This window comes from Hemibagrus wyckioides, linkage group LG12 (genome assembly GCF_019097595.1).
Source record: "Hemibagrus wyckioides isolate EC202008001 linkage group LG12, SWU_Hwy_1.0, whole genome shotgun sequence".
Taxonomy (NCBI): Eukaryota; Metazoa; Chordata; class Actinopteri; order Siluriformes; family Bagridae; genus Hemibagrus; species Hemibagrus wyckioides.
In genome coordinates, this window is record NC_080721.1 from 9,639,228 (window position 1) to 9,664,436 (window position 25,209).

The 25,209-nt window shown below is 41.0% G+C and overlaps 1 protein-coding gene across 2 annotated transcripts in view; it reads left to right on the forward strand.

Annotated features, from left to right (window-relative positions):
- Positions 1-25,209, forward strand: part of gabbr1b (gamma-aminobutyric acid (GABA) B receptor, 1b) — a 120,469-nt gene that overhangs the window by 12,226 nt on the left and 83,034 nt on the right. For both annotated transcript variants that reach the window (XM_058405171.1, XM_058405172.1), the window contains exons 2-4: positions 19,526-19,609; positions 24,723-24,787; positions 24,880-25,018. In XM_058405171.1, coding sequence (XP_058261154.1) covers positions 19,534-19,609; positions 24,723-24,787; positions 24,880-25,018 — 280 coding nt within the window. In that variant the 5' untranslated portion in view covers positions 19,526-19,533. The remainder of the gene's footprint in view (positions 1-19,525; positions 19,610-24,722; positions 24,788-24,879; positions 25,019-25,209) is intronic.

The following is a 25,209-nucleotide window of genomic DNA, read 5'->3' on the forward strand; positions in this document are numbered from 1 at the left end:
TAGGACATTTTAAACAAATACATTTTTATTTTCTGTCCGCAAATCTGATAGCAAATTAGTCAGGACTCTGCTGAGTTTCAGTGTCGCTGGTTGACCAGCAGCAGGATCAATCTTACTAATGCCGCCTGGATTCAATTCCTGTGCAGGCAATCGATCAAACCTCTGGGTGGGGTGGGGTGGGGGGGTGGGGTGGGGGGGTGGGGGGGGGTTTAACTCTCAGTACCGGTCCTAAGCCCAAATAAAAAGGGAAGGTTGTGTCAGGAAGGACTTTCCATATAAAACCTGTGCCAAATCAAAATACGTGCATCGTATGATCCGCTGTGGAGAACTGTTGGCTTTCAGTGTGTTTTTCCCTCCGTTGGTTAACCTTACACAGAATTTTATTGAATGAGGATCAACACCTTCAAGCACTTGGGGCATCTCAGTGAGCAGAAATGGGTTTGATATCAACATTTACTTTGAAGATAGAAACAATTGTGTGAGAAAAAACTAACCATCATTGCCTCTGGTAGGTTCGGAAAACACAGACATACTTACAAATTCATTTCAAATACAATCTAAATTCTTAAAGCTCTGAGTGTTTACTTTCATATGAGCTTCATATTAAGCATCACTGTGGAATGAGACATGACAAAGAACATGAACACAACCAAACAGGCCCAGATTCCATTTTTGGCCTCTGTAAAAGCAGGAAAGAGTTGAATACTAAATGATTTAGATCAGTTTCTATGCTGTAGGATATGATGCTGATGTGGAGCGGTAATTTGTCTTAGTAACCCGTCGTTCATGAACGAGTCGACTCTTTGCGCCGACTCTTTTAGCTGAACGCCGGAAGCCGGATTGTTTCTTTAACAGGTGAATCTTATAGGTGAACTTGGGCAAGGAGTCGTTTGGGAGTCAAAAAGAGTCACTTCTTATTGGTGAGTCGAGTTGATTGCTCTGATTCAGTAAAAAGAGCCAGCTTGTAACTCATACCTCTTCGCACTGAAACTGACACCAAGGCCACGCCTCCTTCCTCCTTCCATTTTTGGCCTCTGTAAAAGCAGGAGAGAATTGAATACAAAATGATTTAGATCAGTTTCTATGCTGTAGGATATGATGCTGATGTGAAGCGGTAATTTGTCTTAGTAACCCGTCGTTCATGAATGAGTCGACTCTTTGTGCCGACTCTTTTAGCTGAACGCCAGAAGCCGGATCGTTTCTTTAACAGCATTTCTAAAGAGCTGTAATATATGCTTATCCTGAAGGTTCATCAGTCTACTGTATTTATAATTATTTTATCACAATACAGAGCATCTAGGGAATCTTATCCACATCTGAGTTGTCTGGCACAGCATAGCAATTTAGAGAGGATCTCTCTGCACTGCTGCTTCTTATAATGATCTATTGTAGTGTATTGTACTGGGGAGATAGATATCCGCATTAATACGCATCTGAAATTTATTTTAAAGGAAGTGCAGAATTAATAATATTAATAATAATAATAATAATAATAATAATAATAAATGTACATTTGAAGCACCTTGTATAATTGACATTAGATTTTATCTTCGTTAAACTAAAAAAAAACAAGAACTTGGGTAAGGAGTCATTTGGGAGGCAAAAGAGTCAGTTCTTATAGGTGAACTTGGGCAAGGAGTCATTTGAGAGTCAAAAGAGTCAGTTCTTATAGGTGAACTTGGGCAAGGAATCGTTTGGGAGTCAAAAGAATCAGTTCTTATTGGTAAACTTGGGCATTGAGTCATTTGAGAGTCAAAAGAGTCAGTTCTTATTAGTGAGTCGAGTTGGTTGCTCTGATTCAGGAAAAAGAGAACCTTCACCACTGTGAAGGAATTTCAACTTAAAAATAAATTGCAGCTTGTAACTCACACCTCTTTGCACTGAAACTGACAGACACCAACGCCACGCCTCCTTCCTCCTTCCTGATCGATTCAGTCCCGGTTTGAATCAGAATCAGCGTAGTCGTATTTGCAAATAGCGAGTGTGAAATAGTTGGCTCTCTCTACTCCCCTAATAATTATTCCTTACAGTCGGGTTATTTTGGACACGGCCTGTCTCTCACACAAAAGAGGTTTTCTCACAGAGAGAATTAGTTTCATCATCCTCGAAATGCGAAGGCTCTGTGTTCTCCTCCGTTTACTTGCACAGCCTAGTGGTGTGTGTTTATTAGGGTTATTGTGCCTCCTCAGCCTTTGGTCCATTGACTCTGGTGTCAGACGTTAGTGTGTGAGTCCAGACATGATGCTCATTGTAACAGCTGCCTTGGAGGCATTTCAAATTGCAGGGACATCATTTGAGATGTGAACACTCTGAGGGCTCATTATCAATAGCTGCTGGTGTAATTTTATCCCAGATTTCTTGGCTTGAGTTTGCAGTGTGTTCTGAGTGGGTAGTTGTACCAGTTGTACAGTGTGTGTGTGTGCTTGTGTGTGTGCGCGCGTGTGTGTATGCATGTACGTTTATGTGTGTGAGTGTTGTGTGTGTGCGTGTATGAATGCATGTACATTTATGTGTGTGTGTGTAAATGTATGAACATGTGTATGTATGCATGTATGTACATTTATGTCTGTTTGTGTGTATGTGTGTGTATGTGTGCATGCATGCACATTTATGTGTCTGTGTGTGTGTGTATGTATGTTTATGTGTAGGTATATGTACATTTATGTATGTGTGTGTGTGGGTCTGTGTTTGTATGTATGCATGCACATTTATGTGTATGTGTGTGTGTGTGTGCATGTCTGTATGTATGTGTGTGTGTGTGTGTGTATGAGAAAGAGAGTGTATGTGAGAGAGAGTGTGTGTGTGTGTGTGAGAGAGAGTTTGAGAGTGTATGTATGTGAGAGAGAAAGAGAGTGGGTGTGTGTGTGAGAGAGTTTCTGTAAAAGAGAGAGAGAGGGAGTGTGTGTGTGTGTGTGTGTGCGCGTGTGTGTGTGCTTTAAATTACAACTCCTGTGAAGCTAGGCTACTCAACCCTGCAAGCTATTTTTTGTGTCCCTCAGTACTGGTGTCCTTGTGCCAGCAGCCAGCATTATAAACACGACGGTAACAATTCTGACCTATTTGTGAATAATCCTGCATTAACACCTGCATTAACACTCACTCTCAGCAAGAACTAACCATGCATTAAAGTGTGCACTAATCACAATCTAATGAAGAACTATCCTTAACGACGACACCAGTCTACTGAACTCACGCGTGAATAAATAAACAACATCTTAAGTACATGTTAGTACACGTTTATTAGCTAATGTATTAATTAATATGTCTATCGAACCTGCTCTAAGACTAAAACACTGGAGAATAATCTTACAGAAAACAGGATTTTATGAAGTTAATCGATAAGAGCATCTGCTAAATGAGTAAATATTAGCGCATTCATTACACACAGAGCGTGTAGAGTGAGGATGGAGAATGACGCAAAGCGGGTTGAGTTGAAAGGATCGGGGTTTATTAGAGCGTCTTTCTGTGTTTGATTAGGAGGATCAGTGTCAATTATGAAAGTAATCCATAATTATAATTATAAACATCTGAAATTCTGCATGTTTACTTTTTCTTTCCTATACAGCATGTTCGATTTATTTTGCCTTAATACATAACTAATAAACGTGTAATAACTTAATGGTTGTTATTTATTCACCGCAAATTCATCAGACACGCGTTGTAGTTCAGGTTCAGCCCTTATTATTATTATTATTATTATTATTATTATTATTTTGTGATTAGTGCATATGCCTTAACTCAGGGGTCCCCAACCACCAGGCCTCGGACCTGTACCGGGCCACAAAGAATCAATAAACTTGTGTGTGTATATATATATATATATATATATATATATTCCGAAAAATTGTCACTTCCAACCGCACCACTCCATACATCAGTAAGTCCTGAAGCTAACCCACGCTAAAATGACCCCCACCCCCACTGACTGTACCCCCCCCCCCCCCCCCCCCCACAACCAAGTAAAATGGTCTGGTATCAAACCAAAAAAGGTTGGGGACCCCTGCCTTAACTCCTCATTAGTTCATACTGAAGTTAAGGAATGCAGGTATTAGTGCAGGCTTCTTCATGTACTCTTATTCCAAAGCGTTATCAGATATTTGTAGCGATATTTTAGGAATAATCCCCCTGCATATCTTTCCGCTGCCACTTTTGAGAGCGCTCTATACTGCACACAGCCACAGGGAATTTATTTCCCTCGAGATAAGAGGAGCTCTGCATAGAAGCCTGTTAGCTATCTTTAAGTCTCCTGGTCCTGCTGTAGAGCCCCAGCTTTTGTTTGCTCCTTATTTTCCTCGCCATAATAGCAGTGATGGCAGTGACGGGGTGTATAATGCAGGCTGTAAATGCCACACTTATGCCTTTGTGTAGACTCTCAGACGCTCTCTTTCCTTCCGCACTAAGTGCATTGACATCGAGTGTGTATAGACGCACAATACTAATATGATCATTATCAGATTTTGACCAGATTATCCGAGCGGTCGTGCGGGCAGTATAGACGCGATGCCTTAAATCAGATTACAGGCCTTATCAGACTTCAAGAAATCCATTTAGGATGCGAAGATTGTAACCCAGTAATTGGGTTATTCAGCATTAACGCCGTTAATCTGATATTCAGCGTTGGAGTGTGTGTGTGTGTGTGTGCAAAAGTAACCATGTATGGAAGATCATAAGAGACGTCCTGGTGTAGCGAATTTATGAATGACATGATGATCTACTGGGTGCAAACAACCTTCACAGATATCTCTCCTATTGTCCAGTTCTTACAAAATCACCTAGATAGACAAACAAACGGTTTATGTTTTGTATCTCTGTGAAATACTTTAACATTTCTGGCCTTTAGCAGACACCCTTATCCAGAGCTTATCCATTTTCATCTCATTTTTATACAACTGAGCAGTTGAGGGTTAAGGACCTTGCTCAGGAACCCAGTAGTGGCAGCTTTAATGGATCTGGGATTTAAACCCACAGCCTTTCGGTCAGTAGTGTATTGCCTTAACCACTAAGCTACCCCATCCTACTGCGTTCTGAAAGCTGATTTTTCTTAAGTAACTCAGTTATACATTTATTTTATTTACATTTCATTCATTTGACCGATGCTTTTATCTGAAACAGCTTACAGATTAGGGCTAATAGCTTTACTCAGGGACTCGACACTTGGCTTTAAACTCACAACTTTCCCACTCAGTAGGCCAGAGACCTAAGTGGTGAGTCACCACTGGCCCATAAAACCCAATTACAGATTAGCACAACAGTGCAGAAGTGGACTAACTAGAAGAATACGCAAAAGAAGAAAATCCACCACCATTGGTGCCTCGAAGAAATCACAGCAGGGAAGCACTTTGTGTCACGTCTGGTCTTTTATTAGTGTATTGGTGCAAAGAAATGTGATTGACTTACTACATGTACTATTAGATTCAGTATGTGCACATAAACATGGTCAAGTACTAATTTTCGAAATGGTTACCACATCCCGAGTGCTTTGTAAGTGTGTGTGTGTGTGTGTGTGTGTGTGTGTGCCTTGCCGAAGCCTCTCCCCTCAGGGATTTGGATGGAGGTAGATTACACTCCACAGGTCTTTTTAAACTCTAGCTGCAGAGGAGATTAAGTCTTCAATTCACACCTGGCCTACAGGCTCTTCACTCTTCGCCAAGGGGCTTTGAAGGGTTGCAAAGGCCCTACAAACGATCGCCCGCAGAAAAATGAGTGTTCGAACTGAAGAGCTCCTCGTTGCCTCTCGCTCTCACACACATGGACTCAGCAGGAGCAGGTAGAGCTAGAAGAATGGAATTTTTGCGCACAGCAGCTTCACACGTACAGCACCATTGGTCATTTTTTTTTTGCTTAGCGAAGCACAGTCAAGGATTGTCACTGAAAAATGAGACTGAGCGTGAGAGAAAAGTGAGGTTGGTGTTTAAACGGGGATCAGTCCATTTCCTATACACACATGAATTGAACCCGAAGCCCTCGGTGTGATCGCTATGCACACATTTACAGCACAATCCTAGCTGTCTATCTTCCTATCTTCTTTTTATTCTTATGTGCCGCTGCTCTCTCATACGGCTTTTACGAGGGGTAATTTGCATAGCCATTTGGCTCGGCTTTGCACAATTATGCTGTCTAGCTCGTCCTGATGCTGTTCTAATTATGTAGTTATCTATACAGTCCCGTATAATTTCACCGGATTGTGCAGCTCTTCTACTTCTGCACTCTGATCTAGTCTTGCACTTGTTGCACTATTTGGACTATAAGTAGTGGTGTGAACAGATCCCGGAGCATCGACTGAATATTAATTTGTCTATTCTTTTAAGGATGAATTTAGTTTTCTCTGAATGTGGTTTATTTTGCATGAAATCCTTAATAGGTGTCGATAAGACATCGTATCATAATCTCACTGTAAGGAAATCATTCATTCATGTTGGGAAGCGCTTTGTCCTGGTCAGTGTCTCTGCAGATCTGGGTTATGAGGCGGAAAAACACCATGAATGGGAAGCCGGTCCATCACACTACACTACGCACATACACGTTCTCACCCTCATTCACATCTAGGAGGCTATTTACAGTACAGTAGAGTTACCAGTCCACCTACAGCCATGTTTTTGGACAGTGGAGGAGGGAAAAAGTCAGACAGTGAAAAAAGAAGGTGTGAAACTCTACACAGACAGTTAACCTGAGCTCAGGATCGAAGCAGGGGATCTGGTCACATTTATACGTATACGTTGTTCCTACTTTGGAGATATTTTAAGTTCGATTTTAAAAATGGAAATCAGGTTTCTTGTTCCTTCAAGTCTGTGCTCTTCTTCAGTGCAGTCTGCTTACTACAGCAATATCAGCATCCTCGTCTGTAATACAGCTCGGATTTGTTAAACAAAAGAAACACTGGTGTGTGTGTGTGTGTTGTGCACTTTTTACCTTGTACTCTCTAGTCTTGAGAGTCCTGAGTACAATAGTGATTAAATTTATACTCACTTTAATAGGAACACCGGAGCTTGTTCAGCTGAAGCTTGTAAAAAAATGTCACTTCCTTTTCCCCCAGTCTTCAGCTGTCCAGTTTTGGTTATCTTCTGCACACTATAGTCTCCAAATCCTGTTTTTAGGCTGACAGGGATGGAACCTGATGAGTTTTTGTGCTGTTGTAGCTCATCCCCCTCAAGTTTTGACATGTTCTGAGATGTTATGTGCATCACGGTTGTAAAGAGCGGTTATTTAAGTTCCTGTAACCTTCCTGTCAGCCATTCACCATGGATCTCTGTCATCAACAAGCTGTTTCTGTCTACAGAACTGTTGCTGACTGGGATGAGTTTTGTTTTTCGCACCATTCTGTGTAAACTGAAATCCCAGGAGATCAGCAGTTTTAGAAATACCACTGACAAACATCACATATTTCCCACTATATTGCCAAAAGTTTTGGACACTCCTCCAAATTATTGAATGCAGGTGTTGTTTTTCAGGGGTTGGGCTCGGCCCCTTAGTTCCAGTGAAAGGAACTCTTAATGCTTCAGCTTACCAAGACATTTTGGACAATTTCATGTTCCCAACTTCCTGTTCCAACATGACTGCACACCAGTGCACAAAGCAAGGTCCATAAAGACATGGATGAGTGAATTTGGTGTGGAGGACTGTCCTGCACAGAGTCCTGACCTCAACCCTATAGAACACCTTTGGGATGAATTAGAGCTGAAACTGCGAGCCAGAACAACTGGGACTTCTGCCTTTACATGTACATGAATTTAATATAGAGTTGGCCCACACTTTGCAGCTATAACAGCTTCAACTCTTCTGGGAACTCTTTCCACAAGGTTAAGGAGTGTGTTCATGGGAATTTTTTTTCCATTTCTCACAAAATGTCTTGGTATGCTGAAACATTGAGAGTTCCTTTCACTGGAACTAAGGGGCTGAGCCCAACCCCTGAAAAACAACACCTGAATTCAGTGATTTGGAGGGGTGTCCCAAAACCTTTGGCAATATAGTGTATTTGATGTGAGTGTTAACTGTATTGACCTGAATTTATTCATTGCTCTGCTGCCACATGAATGCCTCTCTGTCATTTGGCTGAATGTACAGGTGTTCCTAATAAACTGGCTACGTATACATGTAACAGTACTTAACAGCGCTGGATAATACGGCAATATACTATTGTGATAAAATGGCATCATTTCTTCCTTTTCAGTGGTAAGTAATTACATTTTTTGTTAAATAAATGAAAGTGTCACCTAATTTCCCCCCCACACACAGTATTTTTGTAAAGCAGCCCTACTGTTCTTCTAGCAGTTGGTAATAGAGCTTGTATATTAAAATACAAGGATCATGGCTATAAATAAATGTAACTTTAAATAGTGCACATTATCTTTCAGAATAATGAACCGCATTACAGTTCTGCCATGTTTTAAAAATAACATAAAAAGGCCCTGGATAAGTACCACAAGCACTATTTTTATGACTGTATTTATACTGTATAATACTATTTTTAAACCCTTGTTTTATTGTTTAACACATTCTTTATTATCTCTCAATAACCTTCTGCATTTTAACTCCAATCTCACGTTTGCTGGAAGAACAAAGGCACAATAAAAGCGCTAACCAAATTAAAGAAGATTACATTTAAATTCTCTTTTTAAATATCATATTAAAATGCTTATTCTCCCATGTCCCGTTTCTGTACAATGATGGAATGACAATTAAAATAGAATTGACTTAACTAATGTGCATTCAGTAAACACTTCTAAAGCTGAGCCAAGAGAGGGGATTTTATTTCCCCATAACCAGATGTCCTCATGAAATTCAAAATGGTGCTGACTGAGGTGTGTGAATGTGGTGAAATATCAGACATAGCAGGTTCACAGCTTAGCAGGAGAAATGAAATGTCAGGGTCTGCAGCCAAAAAAAAAGCGTATAGGAAAGACAGGTTGACTTGCGGTGTTGCTGTAGCTTGTGTGTGTGTGTGTGTGTGTGTATGATGTAAATGGTGGTCCAGCTCAAGGCTCGAGGGCTGCAATGTTGCTACTGTTAATAACCCCTTTCCATCTCTTTCACAAACACACACTCATGCTGGGCTCTCAGTGGGTTTTCTATTTGATGTATGTGTGTGTGTGTGTGTGTGTGTGTGTAACCCAGCATGTGTTATTTGTGTGTATCTGACCGAGCCCCTGTGCATATTACTAATATACTATTATATTATTTTGAAACGTTATCACATTAACCTCACAGCTCCTGGGTTTGATCCTCAGCCACTGTAGGAGGTGTGGCTTGTATGCCTGTTGGGCAGCGAAAGAGGCATGGCTTATGTATATGTCTGTGAAAGAGGTATGGTTTTTGTGGCTGTTTGTCAGTGAAAGAGGTGTGCCTTATGTGCCTTGTTGTCAGTGAGGGAGGTGTGGCCTTTGTGCCTGGGGATCAGTGAAGGAGGTGTGGTCTATGTGTCTTATCAGGGAAGGAGGTGTGGTCTATGTGGCAGTTGATCAGTGAAGAAAGTGTGGTCTATGTGCATGTGGATCAGTTAAGGAGGTGTGGTCTATGTGCATGGGGATCAATTAAGGAGGTGTGGTCTGTGTGTCTGGTTATCACTGAAAGAGGTGTGTTCTACTGTATGTGCCTGGTTGTCAGTGAAGGAGGTGTGGTGTATGTGACTGGTGATCAGTAAAAGAGGTGTGGCCTATGTGACTGGTGATCAGTGAAGGAGGTGTGGTCTATGTACCTGATGATCATTGAAGGTGGTATGGTCTATGTGGCTGGTGATCAGTGAAGGAGGTGTGGTATATGTGGCTGGATGTCACTGAGAGATTTCTGGTCTATGTGGCTGCTGATCAGTAAAGGTGTGGTCTAAGTACCTGGTTGTCAGTGAAGGAGGTGTGGCCTGTGTGGGTGGTTGCCAGTGAAGGATGTGTGGTCTATGTGACTGTTGAACAGTAAAAGAACTGTTGCCTGTGTGGCTTTTGATCAGTAAAGGATGTGTGGTCTATGTGACTGGTAATCAGAAAAGGGTGTGTGGCCTATGTGGCTGGTTGTCAGTGAAGGAGGTGTGGCCTATGTGCCTGGTTGTCAGTGAAGGAGGTGTGGCCTATGTACCTTGTTGTAAGTAAAGGAGGTGTGGTCTCTGTACCTAAAAGTCTTATTGAAAGAAGCATGGCTCAGATGATTGTCAGTCTCAAGAAAGGAGGCGTGGCTGTACTTCACGTCTGTGCCACTGTAGGAGGCGTGTCCTCGCTACATGTTACTCACTGAAGAAAGTGTGACCTCCCGCTCATCATATCCCTGATTGCACTACATTGAATCACATTATATCACCTCATTTCACACGAATCCATCTCTACATTCTGTTATTATTAAATTGCTCCCTGCTTTAGATGCATCCTTCATACTTTGGATCATTGAGCACATCAAGATCCGTGAAGAAGAAACACACAACCTTATTATTCAGAACTGATGTTACGTTATCCTGAAGTAGCTAATGGATCACTGTTATGTTTATATGCATCTGACAGAAACAGCCAATAAAGTTAAAAGTGGTCTTAAAGCGTTGTCTGATCGTGACATTTTAATATTCCTGACGTTTTTATATTCTCACTAGTCCTGAATCACCGTCTAATTGTTTTCGTCTCACTAGCGAGGTGTCTGCTCTTTCATACCAGCTCTTACTCTGACTTTTTGCATCCTTCCCTTTTCCTTTATCGTCCTGGATCTTTATCATATCAGACTGAATAGAGAAATGGTGCTCTTTTTTCCCTCTGGCAGCAGCCCAGGAGTTCTCGGTGCTAAATGTCAGTCACTCATGAGGATTTTGACCCTTTTAAAATGTAGAATCGAGCGCTGGGCAGATGAGAGTCGACACTAACCTTTCGTCCTGTACGGCGTGGACACATTGATTAATGCGAGGATGTGATACGTCTTTGCCTCTCGTGTTTGTACAGGTGTGCCCACTTTCCTGCCTGCGAGCTTTTAATGAATTACCAGCATTCATTTGTATAATTTAACACCCTGTCTTTCTGCATTTGTGTGTGAAGAGCTCAAGCGCAGACAAGGCCGGTGTAAAGGAGCGTGAGAAGGTGAGGGCCGGAGACGTGTGTGAGATCTCTCTCTCTTTCTCTCTCTCTCTCTCTCTCGCTCTCTCTCTCTCTCGCGCGCTCTGATTACTGACTGCTTGATGTGGAAAAAAAAGGCTTATTGGATTCACGTTCCACTGCCTTGCGCTACATCTCTTGACGTCTGGTCACGTACCGAACCGGCCCGCTGCCTCCAAACCCAGACATCTCTTGTGATTTTGGAGGAATTAGAATTGGCGCTTCTGAGTTCCACTTTCATTCTGCAGACTTAGCAGCATTAACAGAGGAGAAAAGCGGCAGATGATGGGGGGGGGGGATAATGCGGCCTGCTCCACGTCTTACGTTTCATCCGTTTTGATGCCTGAGCGTACATGGGACAACTCACAGAAGGATATGTGTCCTTGGTTAGGAAATTCTCTCTCACACACTCTGTCTCTCTCCCACTCTCTCTCTCTCTCTCTCTCTCTTGCTCTCTCTCTCTCTGTCTCTCTCTCTCTCTCTATCACACACACACAAGCCAAGTTTCAGTGCTTGTCCTCCTGAAGCAGAGATTTACATCAGCCAGTCTGCCATGTTTTCGATCCGTCTTCCTTATCAGGATGCAGACAAGCCAATCAAAGTCAAGGGATTGTGGGTTATCACTCAGTATGCTTTATGCATGAAATGAGAGCGAGACAGGACACATGTGAAACACGTTCGCCTGGTGAAAATGGCAGCGCTCCTGCCTGCGTGTTCTGTTGGGTCATGACCCCCAGCCTGCTTCTCTCACATCTCTCTTTGTGTGTTGACCTCGTGGGAGAACAATGAGCACCATGATGGACCGATGCTGAGAGAGTGAGGCGAGTTAGAGAGACAGAGGAAGAGAAGGGAAGGAGGGTTAGATGAATGGTTGCCTGGCAACAGAATGAGGCAGTCAAAGGGAGCTTTTGGTTCGCCTTCTGTTAAACGTCCTGCGCAGGACTGTCACATGTCAAAAGAGGGGATTATGGGATAGTTGCCGCATGGTATTTTTTTTTTCTGGGGAAAGAATTTGCAAGAATGGGCTTAGAGCTCGGTGTAAGTAATCGAGGCACGCACTGGATGAGGAGCACAGATTCAGAGCGACGTGTTCGTCGTTCTAAAAATACAAAAGAACGCGTAGAGTTAAGTATGGAAAGAGGAGGATGAGAGTGAGGAGAAGCAGTGAGAGTAACAGCGAGTTTCAGTTTTTTCAGTGAATGAGAGTGAGAAAGAGAAGTGTTACACCTCAGGTGCAGGACTTGTGCGAATTTTCATGCTTCCATGCCCACATTAGTGTCTGTGGATTTGTGTGGGTTTGTGTTGATGAGCCATGCTAATCCTTCAGAGCACCAAAGCAAACCCACCAACACACTCGCATCTATCTATCTATCTATCTATCTATCTATCTATCTATCTATCTATCTATCTATCTATCTATCTATCTATCTGCTCATTGTCTCACAGTCTGTCATTCAATCATTAACTGATGAACCTCCATTTCTCCATTCCTTTTCTATATTTTTATTTCTTTTATAGGCCATATCATTTTTTTTCAATCAATTCTTTTTCAGTCCACTTTACACTTCAATCCACTTCTCCATCTATCGATCCATTCATCTTCCTACCATATAATCCATCTACCCATACATCTTCTGCCCATTCCTTTATCCATCTAGACTTCAACCCATCTACCTGTACTTCTGCCATGTTCCAGTACATCCATCCATCCATCCATCCAACCAACCAACCAACCAACTAGCCACTGTCTACTTCATCCATCCACCTCACATTACCAAATTAGTTATCCAACCTGTACCATCTTACCAACTGTCCAACATCTACCACCTACCCAATTTTCTATCATCTACCATCCATCTACTATCTAGCTAATCAACCAACATTTACTATCCACATAACCATCCATTTGCCATTCTTCTAATCATCTAACATCTACCATCCACATAAACATACAGCATCTACAATCCATCAGTCCACTGCCAAATTTTCTCTATCCACACACACAAACATTAAATGTTCCATCCATCCATCCATCCATCCCTTTATCTAGCCACCCTTCAACCCATCAGTCCAGTTCACTCAGTCAATCCATCTATTCATCCATTTATGAATCCATAAACCAGTCTATACATTTTCTGCTATTACTCTATCTACCATACTATCTTTCATGACACTCTATCTCCCTCCCTCCACCTATCCATCCATCCATCCATCCATCCATCCATCTGTCCATCATTTCACCCACTATTTGCCTTACCTTTCATCCCATGACCTAACCAGTCACCACCTGACCATTAACCCTATATATGCCATCTGCCATCTATTCATCCCTCCATCCATCCAGTCACCCATCTATTCATGCATCAATCTCTCTCTCTCTCTCTCTCTCTCTCCCTCTCTCTCTATCTCTATCTCTCTACCGCTGTGAAATATGTGGCAACATAGAAAAAAAAATTCATCCATCCACCCATTCATCATTCAAACCTTCCATTCATACACACACCCAGAAGCAGCAGGAAACAGTGTAGCACTCTCAGCATCACTCCTCCACGGTGGAATTGTTGCGATAATCTGTCTTCACTCAGGCCCTGCTTTGGCCGCTAACGTTCTGCTTTCTGCTGTGAGCAGTCATTTTAAAGCAAGCAGCTTGAAAAAAAAAAGAAAAAGGCCTGCCTTCATTGTGTTGCATGAAACACGTTACGGCACATGTATTCATTCGTGCCCCTCAGAGAGCGCTTCAACACTGTGCACAAGCTGCAGAAATTGCTTTCTATTGTGAGCAGTGCACCGAGTCTATCATGCCTGGAGTGGCACACTCCCTCTCTCAACCTTCCCACCTGCATATCAGATTAGTGCAGGAATTGGGCAAGTCTATTGAATTTATTCACATTGCTCTGGGTGGAAGTTGAGTGTGTAATTTGAATGTGTGTGTGTGTGTTGAAAGAAGGAGTGTGTGTTTTATCGGATACACACACACCCTTACTCCTTCACCGAGCGGCGCCGGTCGCGTCCTAGATTCCCAGCTCTCTGTGCCGTCTCTCCTCTGGAGCACAGGCTCTCATCGCGTATAAGTGCCTCGCTGCAGCCGCATCATCGCGCACTTGCCTGTTTTTTATCATCCCTCATCGTAGCACACACAGTTTAATCAAAAAAGATACACATGAGATGAGAAAACAATGGTCTGTGGAAATCATTCATCTAGTCCACTGCGTCCCTCTCACTGGGAACGGCATGTGCTGAAACACCTCTGAGTCACAGCACAGCTGGGTGGAGATGGAATATGGATGAGCGGGTGTCACCGAGCTCTGTTCCACGCGAGGGAAGACGGCTAGCGGAGGATGACTCATTCGGAGGGTAGCGAGAACGCCGATGAGGAGCTGGAAGTGGGACGGGGGGAATTTGGGGAGATCAAAGCGGGTGTATTCCAGTGTCTTCTCCTTTTCTCATTTCTCTCTTATATTCTGCACCCTGTGTCTCTTCTCTGGTGGTGATATTTGAAATCCTAGCTCTCTTCTCTTATTCGTATTTCGCACTTGTTCCCTTTCAACTCTTTACTTTTCTGTCTTCCTGTCTGTTCTGTCTCACTTTCTCTCAGGTCAGTCAATTTGGCATATCGTAGCATTACTTTAATATTAGAAGGAATAACCGAATGGCACTTCGGAGTGTGCTTTAACAGAAGAATCATCAAAAATCTACAAAGTTCTAATAGCAGGGTTTTATTCCTCTTATACTACAGCAGCACTAATATTTAACGGAACGCATTAAAGAATGAAATGTCTTGCTTTTTTATTCATCCCACAAAACAGGTTAGTTCCTGTTATCACTTATATTAAAGCATAAACTTTATAACCTAAAGTGATAACTGTTATTACAACATAACCTGAGAAACATGTGCCACAGTGGAAACCAGTTACAGTTAACCCTTTTCACCAGTACACTGGCATTCCAGGCTGCCCATGGGATGGAAATGGATTTATGGGACATTTTCAATCAGTGTAAACAAATAAATTATTTAATCAGTGGAGGTCTGATCTAAAATGAGTCAGCTGGCTTTCAGTGTGTTTTAGACGTGTGTTTTTCCCTCTGTTGGAGAACCTTACACAGAATTTTAATGGTTGAAGATAAACACCTTCAACTTTTAGATGCTTATGAACAAGCACTTGAGGTGTCTCAGAGAGCAGAAGTGGGTTTGATATTAACATTTATTTTCAAGATACAAAGATTTGTGTGGACAACATTTTTTTGAGATCCTTTCCTTCCTACCATGGATGTAAGCAGTATTATAAGTCTTACTGTATAAACTGTAATTTGATTTTGTCTTAGGTTCCCCTTCTTACTGGAAGAAATACCCCTTTTTCAGATGCTATACCATTCTAATGTAAATTATATTTTACATAGATTAATCTTTATTGCTCTGAAGTTTGGTCTTCATTAATCTCAGGTCATTAGAAACTAAGAAACACATTGGCCTTTATATGACCTTTAGAAACGTTCGAGGTTGTCAATCACTCGGTGTTGAAAAGGTTGTGAGCCACTGGAGTGACTTCAGGAAGTTTCTGGAGTTGAATCTCAGGTTTAGGTTAGAATCAAAGGTGTGCCACAGGGCTGAATGTTAGGTTTTGTGTCATTATTTTAATGAGATCTAAATAACATGCACAGTAAGGAAAAGGAATGCAATGTACATATATATATATATGTAAAATCTAATTAATTACATGATGTGACGATTAATTAATCTAATTAATCGCATTTAATCACACATGAATATTGGCTGAGAAATTGATCATTTAAATCATTTTCATTACTGTGTTAGATGAGCATTAAATAGACATTACAACAAATACTTTTTTATATTATTTATTTACTGAACAACAGCCTATTAATTAGACTACAACATATTTAGCTTGAGTTAATCTTTCCTCTTTTGATTTTTTTTCGGTGTCAAACAGCTGATTTATTTTCAAATAGCTCTTGACGGTGGTGTGTAGGTTGCATCTGAGGACACAATTCGAAATGCATCCATTAACTCCTTGTCTTCCACTATATTAACAGGCCTACAGTCCACAGCAATCTATTTAGCTATCGCATTTTTTCCGCAAGTTTTTCTGATGTAGACTTGCTAATTTTGTCGCGACTAGCCTCAGAAAGTGTGGTTTGGCGGAGCGTGTTGATTGTAGCAGCTGGGGTTGTGCTAACTGTAGAGCTCGCTAAAACATTTCTTTGAGTTCATGTGGTATTTCAGGGTAAAACCGCTTCGATGGTATGCAAATTCCTTACTGCAGACGACTTTGGTTTTATCAGTGGCTCCATCTGGATGAGTTTTAAATTTAAATTGTCCCTTCAGAGTGCCAGGTAGATCTTTGTCGTGGTTTTGCATCATGACTACAGCTTGCAGTGCTAAGATGATGTACAGGTCTGGGGCGGGGTGGGGTGGGGTGGGACAGGGTGCGTTAGCTGCGTTAAAATATTTTAATCACGTTATTTTTTCATAACTGATTCATTAAGTTAACGCGCTAATCTGAGATCATGCAATTCCATGCTTTCTGTGTCTCCTTAAATGAAGAGAAGGAATAAGTGTTACACTCATATTAGTACACTGACTGAAGCATACATTCATTGTGTTGTTTGGATGCATTTAATGCTTAAACAATAATTTAGAGGAATTTAATTTAAGTAAATGGGCAAACAGAGGTCATCATGAACAAAAGTATTGTTTAATACAAAAAAACAGATAATAATAGAATATTTCAGTCAGTTCTTGGCTTTAGAGACATGAATCCACTTCTCTTTACCTTAAAATGTGATTTTTTTGTGTCTCACACTATGATTACGTTCTTCAGCGGTTACTCAGAATTATCCTTAACAAAGTATATAACAAAGTATAGTGGAACCTGATAGGAAGCAAGATGGAACTGAGAGCTGACACTTGGGAAATACCACACAGTAATTTAAGGTAGGAACGAAAGATTCCAAAGGGAGAAGTACAACGCAGTCTGTTCAACAAGAAAAAACACAGACAACTAAGCACCACAGAACTCCGAGAGAGAAGTACTCGGGGGCTTGGCTTTCTAAATGGGCACAGCACACAGAAAAACATGGGTTTTTATAGCCTTATAAAGGAGGAACAGGTGCATGTCATATCCTCTCACAGCAGTGATCAGCCACGGCATCATTATGGGAATCTTGTGCTCTAACTTTTTTCCTCAGATTGCTCTCCTGTGGGCATGCGGCTTGTGAAGGTACTTCTCCCTTAAATGTGTACCCTTACTATGCTGGTGAAAGTTTGTAATGAAGTCAGGATTGAAAAGTGGATATGGATTCATTCATTCATTCATTCATTCATTCGTGGTGGCCATGGTGGCTACAAGTTGAGAAGGTCAGTCCAGACTCAGGGACATACTGTATTTCAGCTCCTCTGGGTGAATATTTAGACATTCTCAACCCAACTTGGAGATATAATCTCTTCAGAGGGTTCTGGCTCTACAGCTCTAACAGCAGTCCACCAGGGGGCATCCTTGTAAAGTGGCCACATCACCTCAACTGGTTTCTCTGAGTTTGGTCTGTGCCGAGGTTCTGCCAAATTGCTGCTGTGAATGGTGTAGGTCAAGCGTCTCTGCGGATGAACTTATTTCCACTGCCTGTACTCATGACCTTATTTTTTTGGTCACTGTCCACAGACTATAGGTCAGGAGATGGATGTAGTTTGACCAGTGAAGAGACAGACTTGCCTGTAAACTGAGCTCTTGCTTTGACGGTATTCTCCATGTTGTCAGTTTTGCCTGCTGCTGTTTCTGTTCTGAAGCTCATCTGAGCATGGCAAAGGCTCGGTTCCACGTCCATTTGTTTCTCACTGCTCTACTGCAGTCTCCACTGCTATTTTTGGCTGCTGACTGAAGAAGAAGGGTTGAATCCCTCTGCACATTGCAGTCTGCGGTGACATAGTGCAGGAGTTTCTTCTTGTTCTGCTATGGTGTTATGGCCGATAAACTACAGAGACTAGAGAAACTAGAGAAAATACTGATAGATTTATTAAATGGTGTTCAGAAGACTTTCCAGAATCAGATCCTGATCCTGGTGACTATGATGGTCTGCAGAGATCTTTACTGCAACCTTCTCCTGCAGCTCAAGCAAGCATCCTTCACCATTGCGCTAGAGTCTATCTTGCTGTGTTACTTGCATCAGCCTTGTGCTGGGTGTAGGTGGTATGGTGGGTACTGTGGTGTAGGTCTGTGGAACTCTGATGTTCTCTAGCCGTGTGGCTGTCTGATCCTCCACCACTCACCAGATCATGATTGATACTCTCTTTAAGTCTGGTATTAAAGGCTACCCCCCTATTGTGGCTCTCCCCTGCCAGGATCTGGAAATCTGCCACAGGTTAGGGTCAGTCCTCACTCTCACTGACTGAATGATCAAAACCTTCACACATCAGGAGGGTGAAAGTTTCTACCCAGCCACACACTGGATCTTGCTGGTCTCAGTATATGAAGCAGCGATGTGATTAAAAAGCTTCAAAAAAAAGGCCACAAACCAGTGGTTTCATGTTCATATGAATAAGGAACAGTTCATATGAGCTTCACATTTACATATTTTCCTGTCAATGTTATCCCAACGTTATCCAGGGCATATTCCCATATCAAACCCAGTGTTTCTGGGATCTACTAGACCCCGAGCAGGATAAAGCTGTTACACAAAACGAATGAATGAATGAAAAGGTTATCCAAAACAATGGAAGCGCTTTGCCCATGAACCCCATGGGGCAGCTTCAATACCAGGATTTAAACACTCAATTGTCCTAGCAGTATCCTGGAGCCTCAACCGCTGTGCCACCACTGCTCACAGCAATCAATCTATCAATCAATCACAGCTCTATTATCTTCTAAATGAGTAACAGAATGATTTCCCCTTCCCCTCATTTAATTATACATGCTAAGCTAGTTGATAAATCATTTACATGTGTTCATTTGGGTGACACCTTTATCCAAAACGACTTACATTTTAAGCCGAGCATTTGAAGGTTAAAGGGCTAAGCCGTGGTTTTCTAACAGCCCTGGAGTTTAAACTCACACACCGAGCCATCGCTTACTCACAACATTAAACACCCGAGCTACAAAATGACAGCGGTTTGAAGCGACGTGCTATTTCTTTTCGCTGTCATTATAGCCATGACAGTCTGATTTCTTGTTGTGTGTCTGATGACGGTATTGTGATTTGATTTTAGCTTTCCAGTTTGCACTGTGTTGATGTGTCATTTTTTTATGTATGTGTGTGTGTTTTCTTAACAAGGCTTTCCTTCCAATAAGACCTATTACTGAATACTGAAACAGGCTGACAGAGTCAACTGATATTATCTGACAGGTTTTAGGGCCTTCACACCGCAGTACACTTTAATTACTGGATTTCACATGCGTCCAAAAGATAATCATCTTAATTCTCCTCTCTATCTCTCTCCTCTTCTGTATCTTTGTCTGCAGGTGGAGGCATGACGCTATTATTTTTTCATGTGATAATATTCATGTTCCACTCCTTCGCTGAGGCTTCACACAATACCTCTGCAGGTATGAACATTTCTTATAGACTATATAGAATATATATATACATATATATATATTCTTCGTTCAAATTCCATCCATGTTTCTTTGTTTTCCCTGGACGTCTAATCTCCCATTCTCCAGTCGAATTAGTGCGTATCTGAAAACAGGAAATTTCGATCACGTCCTTTCAGGCATGCCCTAATTGGCTGCTTCCTATCTCAAACACTGCAGACTTGGGGCTAGGCTGTTTCGTCCATTTAGCCCAGCTAATGAATCACAATATCAACAGTATTAAGCCGCTGAAAGCCTTTATATACGAATACATCAGCGGGTGTGTAAATCATTTATTGCATAATATTTATCCTGAACGCCGACGGAACTATATTTATGCAAATCCGTCTGTTCTTGTCAATGGTTCTACTTGATTTGCTACAATGCTGACGTTTATAGCAGTAGCAGTACTATAAACATGATAATTTAGATGCTTTTAGAATATCCTTGCTACTTAGGAACAGAATACTTTTTTGTAAAAAAAACAAAAAAAACAAATACCAAGCTGCTTTATATGCTTGCATACATAAGCACTTACACTTACAAACATGCGCACACCTCCACACACTTGCTGTCCTCTCCTGGCCACTGGTACTGGACTAGATGATTACTGTAATTAGTCGGTGACACATAAGGTGAGCGAGGCTGTAATAACAGACTAAAGCAGCTATTACTTGCTCACTCTTAGCACGATGGAAACCTGAGAGCCTCAGGGAAGCGCTGCCATTTACTGGATGCCAAGTACTAAAAAGCACTGGGAAAGAGCATGATATTTTAGCGCCCTATACATGCTCTGTTATTATGTACAGCTCTTTTACCCCGAATCAATTTCCCTATCTGATTTAGTAATCTGGTTTTAGTGGTTTGCAACATTCCAGTGCAACGCTGGATGAAACATAGCCTCATCTTTCAATTACAGCAGAGCCAGGGGCATAGCAAGTCCTTACTCATTTGGCTTGATGGCTTTGGTAAAATCCAGTGCCTCCACTCACAGCTGTCGTTTTTCACTCGTGTACAAGAGTGGATTTTAAGATAAAGTGCTCCACCTGCTGCTCAGCGCACACCTTACACAGGCTTTCCACGAATCCAGGCTAAACTAGACGGCCGAAACAAGACGTCAGGTTGAATCGAGAGGTTATATATTTTTTAATACAGTCTTTGAGGAAGGTGCGCATTTCTTGCCGTATTTCTGTTTTCAGCATATCTGAACCCAGCGATACCAAACACTGAATACCCGTAACCATGGCGATAACTAGATGAGCGTTCACATGGCTAGTGACATATCACTAGACCTCTGGTCCTGGATGTTTTTTTAGTTCTAGGAGGAAAAATCTGCTAGTTTGTTTCGGTTAAAATGTAGAAACATTTACGTGCACAATTTCTCATTAATTCCCGTACGTAATAACCTTTTTCTCTAGAGCAGACTGTTCTTTAGCAACAATTTATATGTAAATAGATTATAATGTACAAAATAATGAACATTTCAGATCTATTATTGACGATAACTAGATGAAATAGAAGTTTATTACTGGTAGGATTTTGACTCTTGCTCTTTAAAAGGAAAAAATAATGCTTTGAAAGGTATAGTAAATGGTATATTATATATATATATATATATATGTATATATATATATATATATATATATATATATATATATATATATATATATATATACACTATATTGCCAAAAGTATTCGCTCACCTGCCTTGACTCGCATATGAACTTAAGTGACATCCCATTCCTAATCCATAGGGTTCAATATGACGTTAGTCCACCCTTTGCAGCTATAACAGCTTCAACTCTTCTGGGAAGGCTGTCCACAAGGTTTAGGAGTGTGTTTATGGGAATTTTTGACCATTCTTCCAGAAGTGCATTTGTGAGGTCACACACTGATGTTGGACGAGAAGGCCTGGCTCTCAGTCTCCACTCTAATTCATCCCAAAGGTGTTCTATCGGGTTGAGGTCAGGACTCTGTGCAGGCCAGTCAAGTTCATCCACACCAGACTCTGTCATCCATGTCTTTATGGACCTTGCTTTGGTCACTGGTGCACAGTCATGTTGGAAGAGGAAGGGGCCAGCTCCAAACTGTTCCCACAAAGTTGGGAGCATGGAATTGTCCAAAATGTCTTGGTATGCTGAAGCATTCAGAGTTCCTTTCACTGGAACTAAGGGGCCAAGCCCAGCTCCTGAAAAACAACCCCACACCATAATCCCCCCTCCACCAAACTTTACACTTGGCACAATGCAGTCAGACAAGTACCGTTCTCCTGGCAACCGCCAAACCCAGACTCGTCCATCAGATTGCCAGATGGAGAAGCGCGATTCGTCAATCCAGAGAACGCGTCTCCACTGCTCTAGAGTCCAGTGGCGGCGTGCTTTACACCACTGCATCCGACGCTTTGCATTGCACTTGGTGATGTATGGCTTGGATGCAGCTGCTCGGCCATGGAAACCCATTCCATGAAGCTCTCTGCGCACTGTTCTTGAGCTAATCTGAAGGCCACATGAAGTTTGGAGGTCTGTAGCGATTGACTCTGCAGAAAGTTGGCGACCTCTTCGCACTATGCGCCTCAGCATCTGCTGACTCCGCTCCGTCAGTTTACGTGGCCTACCACTTCGTGGCTGAGTTGCTGTCGTTCCCAAACACTTCCACGTTCTTATAATACAGCTGACAGTTGACTGTGGAATATTTAGGAGCGAGGAAATTTCACGACTGGATTTGTTGCACAGGTGGCATCCTATCACAGTTCCACGCTGGAATTCACTGAGCTCCTGAGAGCGACCCATTCTTTCACAAATGTTTGTAAAAACAGTCTGCATGCCTAGGTGCTGGATTTTATACACCTGTGGCCATGGAAGTGATTGGAACACCTGATTCTGATTATTTGGATGGGTGAGCGAATACTTTTGGCAATATAGTGTATATATATATATATATATATGTAAATTTACTATGCCATTTGCTAAAAATATAGAAATATAGACAGAATAGAATGAATCAGTATGGAAGAATAAAATGAGAACAGAGATTTAAAAATGTATTAATTAATTAAAAATAATTTGAAATTAATATATAGATCTGGCATTAAATCCTGTAATCCTGATCACTACCAGTTTATCCTTTATGCTGGACATTTTTATATTGGCACCTGTCCAGCCACTCAGTCAATAATTCATACACAGCAGTGTAAACAACACAATCACGGCTCCCTCAAGCACACACGAGCAATAATGATGGTTTACGCTAATTAAACATTATTTCGGAGCCTGAATACAGTATAATATCCCACAAGGCTTGGATTTAGGCCTTCAGTCGTTTTCCGTTTCCTCTTAGACGTACTGTTAGACGGCAAACATACGGCTGGCTTTCACTGCTGCGCTCAGGATATACATCATCATACTTATAGATTTGACTAGATTCAGAAACCCAGCTGTGCAAAATGGAATCTAAAAGCTTGGATGAAGAGAAATCTCTCCTTAAATTCCGATCTAATGGAAATACAGTGCGCGGTACAGGTGCTGTTTATACTCTGGAGCTTGATGGATGTGCTGTAAAACTTACAGCTACGGTTATAAAAAGTTAGATGGAGGTTTATTACTTGATTTCTGTGTAAGTAACATCTCAGAAATGGCATATTATTTTTTGAGAAATGTACATAAGACATGCTATCCCTGGATGATAATAAGACATGTAGACGTATGCTAATCCAACATATGCTAATAATAAAAGTATATATAATATACTATAATAAAAGGACAATATAGATATAATAAAAGGACATATAGACATATGCTAATCAAATGATGATAAGACATATAGACATATGCTTGTCCTACACAGTAAGGCATATAGACATATGCTAATCCTATAATAAAAGGACATATAGACATATAGTAAACCTACATAATAAGACATATAGACATATGCTTATCCTGTAATAAAAGGACATAGGCATATGCTAATCATGTGATGATAAGACATATAGGCATATGCTAAGCCCATGTTGATAGGACATATAGGCATTTGCTAATTATATGATGACAGGACCTATAGACATATGCTAATCCTACACATTCTAATTATGTATATGCTAATTTTACATGAAGACCTATAGACATATTGACATACATTAATCCTGCGTATGTAATCCTACATGATTATCAGACATACAGACATATGCTAATCCTACATATGCCAATTCTACAATAAAAGGACCTATAGACATATGCTAATCCTACATATGCTAATTCTACAATAAAAGGGCATATAGACATATACTAGTCCTAGACAGTAAGGCATATAGACATATACTAATCCTACATATGCTTATCCTATTATAAAAGGACATATAGACATATGCTAATCCTACATGATTATAGGAAATATAGACATCTGTTAATCCTGTGATAAAAGGCCATATAGACATATGCTAATCCTACATATTCTAATTCTATATATGCTAATTTTACATGATGATAAGATATATAGACATACACTAATCCTACGCATGATAGTCCTACATGATTATAGGACATATGGACATTTGCTAATCCTACATATGCTAATTCTATAATAAAAGGACATATAGACATATGCTAATCCTTCAGGATTATAGGAAATATAGACATGCTAATCCTACATATGATAATCCTTTAATTAAAGGACATATAGACATATGCTAATCATATGGTAAGACATATAGACATATAATAATCCTACATGATTATAGGACATACAGACATGTGCTAATCATGTGATGATAAGACAAAGACATATGTTAGTCCTACGTATTCTAATTCTATATATGCTAATTTTACATGATGATAAGCCATATAGACATACACTAATCCTACATGATTATAGGACATATAGACATATGCTAATATGATAAAAATATGATAAGATATATAGACATAGGCTAATCCTATATGATGATGATAGGACATACAGACATATAACGTCTCTTTATATAAGCTATAGTCTGTGTCCTTCTGATTATATACCAGGAAAAAAGTCACAGCATTTTATATGCATATTATATGGATTTCTAGCTCTTTTACATCATTACTGTCTTTTCCCACAGGTTGCGCTATCATTCGTCCACCCAGAGATGGAGGGATACGATATAGGGGCCTGACCCAGGAGCAGGTTACCTTTATTTCTTTATTTTACATTTGTGTATAACTTCCTGTGTGTGTTTAGATGTAGTGTATCACCAGTGTGTGTGTGTTGTGTTACAGATCCGCAGCGTGCAGGTCTTACCAGTGGACTATGAGATTGAATATATATGCCGAGCGAACCGGATCATCGTAGGGCCTAAGGTCAGGAAATGCCTTCCTGATGGCACCTGGACTGATCTCAGCCAGCGCAGCAAGTGCTGTAAGCTTTGTGTTTCTTCTTTTCTGCTTACTTTGTCTGGATGTTAAATCGATCCAAGCCTCAAATACGAAAGATCACACAAATCTAAAATTTTGGTGAGTGAGTTCTTTATCCATAAGCATGTAGTGTGCTAAACGTTTTTATTTATAGGATTACATGAGCGCAGCCAAGTGGCATCAGATGTATGCTTT